This window comes from Bactrocera latifrons, unplaced genomic scaffold (genome assembly GCF_001853355.1).
Source record: "Bactrocera latifrons isolate USDA-ARS-PBARC rearing strain unplaced genomic scaffold, ASM185335v1 scaffold_6, whole genome shotgun sequence".
In the NCBI taxonomy this organism is placed as follows: Eukaryota; Metazoa; Arthropoda; class Insecta; order Diptera; family Tephritidae; genus Bactrocera; species Bactrocera latifrons.
In genome coordinates, this window is record NW_017537267.1 from 3,143,152 (window position 1) to 3,152,758 (window position 9,607).

General features: G+C 31.3%; 1 protein-coding gene across 5 annotated transcripts in view; it reads right to left on the reverse strand.

Moving 5' to 3' along the window:
- The window catches only part of LOC108974911, a 55,754-nt gene that overhangs the window by 7,537 nt on the left and 38,610 nt on the right, over positions 1–9,607 (reverse strand). For 4 of the 5 annotated variants that reach the window (XM_018943014.1, XM_018943015.1, XM_018943017.1 and 1 more), the window contains exons 2-5: positions 4,318–6,364; positions 2,062–2,237; positions 1,461–1,577; positions 71–755 (exon numbers count right to left, since the gene is read on the reverse strand). In XM_018943014.1, the coding sequence (XP_018798559.1) occupies positions 71–755; positions 1,461–1,577; positions 2,062–2,235 (976 nt within the window). In that variant the 5' untranslated portion in view covers positions 2,236–2,237; positions 4,318–6,364. The remainder of the gene's footprint in view (positions 1–70; positions 756–1,460; positions 1,578–2,061; positions 2,238–4,317; positions 6,365–9,607) is intronic. The other variant, XM_018943019.1, reaches the window with a different exon arrangement.

A 9,607-nucleotide genomic window follows, 5' to 3' on the forward strand; every position in this document is an offset into this window, starting at 1 on the left:
ATTAGGTAAAAACTATGCAATGCTACCAATTAGATTGAACAAAAATAGTTTGTTGCTAACTTATACTTACCACGACTGCGGCGACGTTTGGAATTTCGTTTTATAGCACCGCTGCCATAACCAGCTGCGTTAACGCTGCAACTAGCTTCGTCATCATCGATTTCATCATTCTCATCCACTATGTCGTCGCACAACTCTACCCCAGACACATTTGCTGCACCTTCCGTATTTTTAACGGTATCTTCCATCATGGCATCTTCTTCTTCCTCTTTAATATTTCTTTGCTCATTAGCGCGTTTTGCGGCTGCTTGGTTGCCATCTTCCGCATCGGAATTACTAGACATTGTCGAGCTGGCGCTACTAGTAGAAGCGTTCTTCTTAGCATCGTCTTTGGGCTTGTCGGAAGGCCATAACATCCACTTGGACGGGTGGCGCCAGCGGGGAGCTATATCACCCATTTGCTTCGAGAGCGCTGGAAAAGCACGCCAATATTCTCGTTCACGTTCTTGCAATCTTTTGGCACTAGCTGATGTTCCAGCTACTTCTGCGGACCTACTACTCTCGGCTGCACAACTCGCTCTGCAACTTTTACTATTGGCTGGCACTTCTCTTCTCTGCTGCGATCTATTGTAACGGTGGGTGATAGAAAGCGTTGCTACTGGACCCCTATCATCGTCTTCACTATCGCTGGATTGCTTCTCAATGTCTTTAAGTCTTTCAAAGAGCTCTTCAACGAGGTTCTCAATGGATGCGATCTAAAAATTTATTTTGTGTAATAAAATTAATCTTTGAGTAAGTTATATACGCTATAATATATATTATTTTTGGAAAATAATTGTTTTTCGAATTTTTTAATTAGAGAATTCATAAGGGAATGCATTTAGCAATGCAGTTAGAATTCGATATATTATATTTGAAGTTCGATGTTTCTATATCCTGAACAGGAAGTTTGCCACGAAATTTGTAATATCCAGCACGAAACTTGGGAGACTATAAATATATTAGTCCCTCAGTCTTTTGAAATCCCGAAACGAAATTTTGCACACATATATTTCTTATCAAGAATTTCCTAATTTATTAGTACCGTCGATCTCGACACATCAAACCACTATAGCATATAAAACTGACTTTTATATGTATGAACTGACCGATCTAAACCAAGTTCCAAACCTTGTCTGAAAACTTTTTAGTTTGTCAAGATAGTTTCACAAAATTTAGCACGCATTATTGCCTAAGGCAAGGGTGCAATCTATGATCAAATTCTTTATATCGAATCACTATAGCATATAGCCGACCATACATACTGGCCGATCAAAATTAAGTTCTTGTATGGAACAATTTGTTTTTTGTGAAGGGAATAATTTTTTGTTATATCATCGGTGCAACCAAAGTTAAAATTTTTCTCGTTTTTAATATTTGTTTATACTTTATTAGCTTCCCTATTTGATTGTATTACATACCTCCTGGTCTGACGAAACGATGTTCTTTATGCACTGCACAGCATTATATTTCTTAAGTTCGTCGATATCGCACTCTCGATAACGCCTACCGCTTCCTTTACGGCTCGCAAGAAATGACTGGAATATCAGATAAAATAAAATAAGTTCCAGACTGAATTTACGAACTAAAATACATGGTATTTTCGCTGGCAATGGATATGTGTTAAAGGATCCATAATGAACTTAATTAATAAATGTAAGACAATAAATACATGTGTCTTAAGAAAATTTTAATAAATCCCCAAATTTATTTATACGTAAATACATAACTGTATTTTCAATATTTAGCATTTTTTTGAATATAATATTTAAAAATTTTGAAAACTAAAATATAAATTTGCAAATCCTTTAACTAAACCATATCAGCACCATGTAAAACCCTGTAAAAATAATTCGAAATCAAATCGATACTTTCAGCTATATGCTGAATATAAGTTTTTTTTCGTGATTTTCTAAAAAATCATTTTTTTTTTGCTTTCACAAGTTAGTATACAATTTTTTTTAAGCTCAAAGTATCGATTGGAACATGGAAAATGTTAACTCAAAAAAAGCTTTTAATTACTTCCAAATTGCTGAATTCAATTGGATCATTTAGTTGTACAGTCGATTGTAAAAGTGACAGAAGTAGTCGTGTATAAATATGTGGGGCCTCAACGCCTAACTGCTCCAAACGGGCTACTAGCCAATCGGATATGGCGTTCACCGCACGCGTCGACACAAGTTGAGGATATTTCATACCTATTTGATATATATATATATAATATATATTATTTGATGTTTGTATTTTTTTTTTTTAATTTTTTATTGAAGAAATTAAAAAGAAAAAGAAATATAGTAAAAAAAAAATTAGCATCACTTGATTATAAATTCTTTGTAATACGAGCATAAACATTTTATTAAATGGTTTTGCACATAGTGCTTAAGAAATTGCTATTTCAAATATTTTTTAACTAATTAAAAAGTTACTAATGAAGAAACACTTCAAAACTACGATTAGAAAATAAACATTAAAACAGTGTGTTAGAAAACAATGTTAGCAGTCAAATGAAACGAGCCATATTTGTATATAAAGTTTGGCACGAAAATTTGTAACTCGCAGAAGAAGATTTAGGAAACCCTATACAAATATATATACATATATGTATATAATGATGAGTGCGGCGAGCTGAGTCGTTTTTGGCATGTTCCTCTGTCCTCCTGTCTATAAATCCGAACTAGTTTATGAGTTATCGATCTGAATCGAGTTGACTTTTCACAAGCATCTGATCGAAACCGCCGATTTCGGAGTGTTATAGTATATAGCTGCCATTCAAGCTAGCGTTCCAATTTAAGTTTTTGTATGAACATTTTTTTTATTTAACAAGATATCTTCTCTTCATTTGGTATGAATTATTGTTCAAGGTAATGGAACGAACTCGGAATAATTTTTTTTTAGATTGCAGTACTATATCATATAGCTACCATACAAAATGACCGATCCAAATCAAGTTCTTGTATGGAAACTTTTTTATTTGTGAAGGAAGCTTTGTTGCAAGCCGAAATTAATTTTTTTTTCTTGTTTTTATACATTTATATATATATTTTTTTTTGAAAATTGGCATCGCCACATTTGAATATTTAAGCAAATTTTGTATGTAAAGGACATATGGAGTATGTATATAGCTGTTCAACAGCTTTATTTGTGATATATTAATATGCTATTTACGAATTTTGATGTAACTTTTTTCTTTCGACTGCGTTTTGTCGCACAAATTTTCTATATCCTAATTATACATATCTAGCTACGAGAAAAATTGCTTGCAATTACTTTCTTTTACTCGAAACATGCGGGAAAAACTGAAAAAAAGATCAAATTTCAAACTAGTTATGTGGCCAATGTTACAAAGTAATGATTTTCGGCTAAAAGCAGCAACAAAATGCGTAACATCACTTGTAAATATGGGCTAAAAGCAATTGGAAAAGTTCCTCTCACATTTAAAGCTGAATATGGCTGTGAAAATCACTAAATTATAGTGTAAAAAATGAATTACGAAACGGACACACGGAAATCACAATATAAGCTGAGCCTACAATTACCGACGCCTGCATTTATATGCCATACTATTTTCATACACATCAAATTACTAGTTAACAAATCTACATGCACACATACATACATTCAGCTATGTATATATCATGTATACGAATAATATGTTGCTTTAGTATGTATGTATATGGGTTTGTTTTTTTTTTTTTATACGCGTTGAGGTCCACTGCAATTTTGTTTAGATGCACATTTCTTTGCATTGTTGTTGTCAATTAAAACCAAACTTCTCAATTCACTAACAATCGAACGTAAACTAAAGTAAAAAAAAGCTTATGGAAATAAAATGAATTTAAACAATGAAAAACTAAACGAAAGTGATTTTGCTCTAATTCTATATGTAAGCGCGCGAACGCAGAAGAAAAGCAAAATCCATGTAGCAATTCCACTAATTATGCTCTATAAGTACATACTCCATTTTTAGTAAAAACAAAATACATGTAAAATGTTAAATAAGGAGAAAATGTTAATTTTGAAAAAAAAATCAAATTAAATGGCATTGGACCCTAGCGTTATCATCATACATTGTGGTATATAGTATTGTGCTTATTAATAACAATAATTAGTAAAAACTACTGAAAAGTGCATAAAAACAATTATTAGTACATAAGTTTTCAAAAAATAAAAGACGCTACTATTTTATAATTAAATTTGTAGGCCACTTTTGGCACTACTGGCACAAATAAACTAAAAATTAAAAAAGAATATTAATAAAATGCAAACATGTGCTCATACCTATAGCTTTTCACTTAAGGATTCAAGTAGAATTGCACGAATTAGCCACGAAACACACAATCGATCAGTGATGGAACGTTCAATCGTCGGGGGTGTTGTTGGTGCCACAAAGGATGCAATTAACAGTTAATTAACTAGTATTGCTAGTGACTGAGTAACGATTACGTAGAAATTAGCACAATACTTTTAGCGTAAGACGTTGTCAATCGCGGAGGGAACTTTACGCTTTACTATGTAGCGTGACTGTTGCTGGGATGGTGGCGGCAGCGGCGGCGATGATGATAACAGCTGCGAATGCGACAATTGCTGGCGACCACCAGGCGACAACTGCAATTTGCATTGGAGCAATAATCACCGTTGTCTCGTGCTGTTGCTGTTGTTGTTAATGGTGTTGCTGCCGCTGTTGCTAACTACACTAGTTGTTGTTGATGGCTACACGTTGCCTCCCTGCTCCAGTCGTCGTCGTCGTTACCTCAATGATGTGCTGAAATAGTCGATAATTGTTGTTTTTGTGGTTGTTGTAATAAACACAATTTATCGCATGGAATTTAAACATTTTTCGGTGCAACTTCTGATGCGTGGATAACAATGCACAACGCTGCGTACAACATGTTAACAAAGGTTTGCGCTTGTTGTTGTGGTTTTAGCTGTTGCATTTGTTGTTGACACACTGCCACGGGGCCGGAAAATGTTGCAAACATATTTAAGCAAATTTCTCTACCTGATACATCATGGCTAAAGTATGCATGTATGTACGTGAAACGAAACTACAATGTTGGTACAACAACACAATTATGCTTTGTTGCTGTTGTTTTGTTTTTTACTTAAAATTGTTAGTAAACAATCTACTTCTCTACTGGAGATTTTGTTTGAAATCTTTGGTTTTGAATTTGCTGTTTATATATTGTTTTTGTAGTGTTATTGTGCAAGTTGTCGATTTTTACGCGCTTTTATAATTATTATTTAGTTTTATTATTGATTGAATTAATTTAAATTTTCATATGATTTCCTTTTTTATTTTATTTTTATTATATGTGTAATTTTTTAAATATTTATTTAAATTATAAATCCAAACAAAATGGGTGCGCGTTCAGTTGTCGTCAATATATTTTCTCCGCCGAATAGTGCTTCCGTGAATGTAGACTAAATAATTGACAGTAAAAGCTATTAAAAAGCTTATGACGAGTAGGGATAAACAGAAAACTTGAAATCTTTTTGTTTCGATTTGTTTTTGGTGTGACACCTTTCACAAATTATATCAAAATCATTATAAGTTGCTGTTGGTGTTGTAGCAGCGCACGCTCCTCTATGTTGTTTGCGGTTTGGCCGTGTCGCCGTTTATAGGTTATGTTCTCAAATGGCTGTCATTTGGTGGCGACGAATAATTATGGATCGTAGCTTGGCTGCCCAGCGAGTAGTTGTTGTTTTATTATGATTGAATTTGCTAAATTTCACTCTTGCACACTGTGTTGTGTTGCAATTTTATGCAGTTTACCGCGTTGCACAGGTGTTTAACGCTTTGTTTGCTGAATTAATCGGAATATGCTTTGAATTAAATGCTTTTTTGTGTTGTTAAATTATTTAAACGCAGGATATTAATGTTTAGGTTTTTAAATTAATTTGTTCTCGCTGACTGCTTTTAGTCTAATGAATTATATATTTTTTTTGTTGTTGTTGTGGTGTGTTTGTGGGGGATGCGTGTGTTTTTCCGTGTGAATAAGGCTACTGTTGTTGATCCTTTGTTCTTTTGTGGGTTTTAAGATGCGCATACAAGTTGCTTTCTTAACTCCAGTTGATCTCTACGCGTTGGCCGACGGTTGGGGGATTTGCAGGGGTGGTGCTGGTTATCGTCGTTGTGGTCGTCGTTCGGTGGTGTGGGCGTGACTATTGCGCAATGCAATTGTGTTGATTGCTGCTGCTACTTCTCCTGCTTCTGCTGTTGATTGATTTCAACTGCATTTAGTAATCCATTTTGCTTTTTATTTGAGTGTTATGGAACTGAATTCTCATCGGAATTATTCCACACTTGTCTAAGGTGTTTATTATTCTGGAAGAAAAATCAAAAGAGGAATTGATTAGTATAAAGCATACGGTGAGTCTGTTAAATATTACTAAAATGTAAGAATTTAATATATTTGACAAAATTCCTTATACATATGTGTATAAAATATTATTTAAATTTAAGTATAATTATAGCTTAATATAAATTTATTATTATATTATTGCTGAAATACATTTTTATATAAATAAATTGATATTAACAAATATTGTTTAGCTTTTTCCACAGCTAAAATTGGTTTTTACAACGAGAACAAAAACAAATTGCCAGTAAAACATATTACTGTTTACATGATTGAAATTTGGTGGTGAAATTTATTCAGTTAAAAATTGCGGATTATTGACTAAATTCATTAAATAATAAAGCTGCTTTGTTTTATGCCCAACTTTCAACTAATATATAACAAAATAGCAGAGCTTGGTTTAAGGGATTGTCTCAGTGTAAAATTTTCGAAAAATGCTTAAATAAATTTAAATCAGAAATATTGTGAATGAATGCTACATTACATTTATGCAAATTTACAAATGAATTGAAGAATTTTAATATTTTAATACATTTCATGTCAGTACTAAAAATTATTGTAGGGATTTTAAAAGAAACATGTTTGTATAAAAACTAAAACTTTAAAAACAAAAAAATATATATATATATGTATATATATATATATAATAAAACAAACTATAAAAAAATGAATAAAGAAACTTTTTAAGTAATTATAATACTTCTAAAATAATGAATAAGATTGCTCAAATGAATTGTAAGTTTTAAAAATTTCAAAATAACATTTCAACAAATAACATTTTTCAACTTATTAAAAATAAATTAAAATTTGTTAAGTTATTAAAAATGAAAAAAAGAAAATTATAATTTATGTTCAAAACCACAAAAATCGCAAACTTTAAAAATCATCGGTATTGCGCCTAAAAGTTTGCCAAAAACTAAGGAGGTCCAAGCAAAATGAATGATTTTTGAAAAAAAAGCACGCAAACCTTTTTATACCTCTCTGTATATTTAGAAAGTAATTTAGTTATAAAACTGAGTTTTGTTAGCTATATATTCGTATACATTATTGTAGTTTTTGTAATAAAGCTTTAAGCTTACTTTCTTTTCATTATCCGCTTATTAAAGCACAACTTGCTCGTTAATGCACAACAAGCAACCATATGATTTGTTACGATGGCAATAATTTATATATGTACATGCATATATGTACATACATACATATTCGTTAAATATAGCAGTTTATATAATTGGGCCAATGCATGAAGAAATCAACACAATTAATGTCGACACTTAAATACAGTTTTATTTAACCGTATTATATTTTATGGGCTAACACAAATACACAAGCACATACAAACATTGATAAGTATGGGAGTATGTAAATAGAGACTTGATTGCTTATAAGCTAACACGTACGTATGCATGTAGTCTACTCGTAAGTACATATGTACATATAAACGTGTAAGTACAGCTGTTGTCCAGCACTTGTTGTTTCAGCTGATAAAATATATGTATGTATGTATGTACATATGCACTCATTATTATAATGAGAACTTTTACTATCTATGTGCATATTTAAGTTTAAACACGTGTATAATGCGGCAAATGTATGTATGTATGTATGTAGGATTTTCAATTTCCAAAAAATGTAAGTCTTATAAGAAATTAAAAAAAATATACATATATTAACGCTTAAGTAGAAAAACTTTTTATAATATGCTAAATTCAATGTTCAAAGCCTAAAACACACACACATATGTATATGTATGTATATCAGCATATAAAAATAACTGTAAACGGTACATTAATTATGCACTGCCATTGAGCATTGGAGCTAACTAACTGCGTCGGGGGTACAAAGTGCAGCCAATGGGAGTATTGTTTTTTTTTTAATCTATGCCTATTTAACATACATATTTATTTCAGATAAGGCAATTTTGAATACATTCAATACAAATTCAAAATTAAATATAAATTAAGTATAGAATGAAGAAATTAATGAGTGTAATAAGTTAATTAGTTGATTTTTACAAACAAAATAAAATATGTACGTACACATGTACACAAGGCAACAACGACAAAACTGTTGCTAGGCCAGCTACTCATAAATGAAAGAAATATTGTAAAGAGATAAAAACATTTAAAAATAAAATCCATTATAGGCGCATCAAACACAAACACAATAATATATATACATACCATATGTACATACATATGCAGATAGAAGCCATTGAAGTGGCAGTGAATCATCAGCAAGCATTATTTTGAACGAAACAAAAATGAGCAAGTGAAAAATAAAAACTAACAAAAACAGAAATTAGCTACAAATGCCGCTAATAAGGCAATGAATTGAAGGTGAAAGAATTGTGCTAATATAGCGCTGGACTGTGTTTATTAGCTGCAAACAATAGACGATAAAAAAAATCCTAAATAAAATCAGAAATTATTTAAACATTTGCTATGCTAAGAGTGTATGCACTCAAAACAGAACTTCCATTATGTCTTGGCCTTTGTCGAAAATTGTGACGTCATTGCTGGCGAAGATAATGGAAACAAATGTTGCTATGTAAATAACAATTAAGAGGCATTAGATAACAAACGTCATTTGCCAATGAAAAAGGTGAAGCGTTCGAAAAATAATAAGAACAATAATAATAATAGGGGAGATATTAGAAAGATAACCCTGGATCAAAAATATGTATGATTTTCCAACAAAAAATAAAAAAATATGTATTTTTATCAAATGCATGTGTTATCATATTCTCTGTTGTTTTGGGTATTCTACCATTTAGCTGCGACAACAATAAAAACCTTAGTATACAATAGGCAATTATAATAACTATAATATAGTTATTTATATAATTTATAACACTAGTTATTTAACAATTTTTTCCCCATTATTTTAGTAAAATGTCTGTGCAAGTATAACGCAGGCAATTTTTTTACTGTCCTAAAGGAAAGAAAACGTATTTTCAGACTACTGACTGATGCAAGCTTTGAACAAATAGTGGCTTCGAGAACTGTTATGAGTTCTTGTATGCAAAACTAGAATATTGCGCTCTACAATTGAAGCAAAAAAGTGTAAACATCGAAAGCGATCACATTCACAAAGGTTTAATGAGGTTTAGAATTCACAATGGACTTTAAGAATTTAATTTTTTTCTATTAAAACCAAATGAAAAAAGAAGAAAACAAAAAAAAATTAAATTAAATTAAAAAAAAAATAAA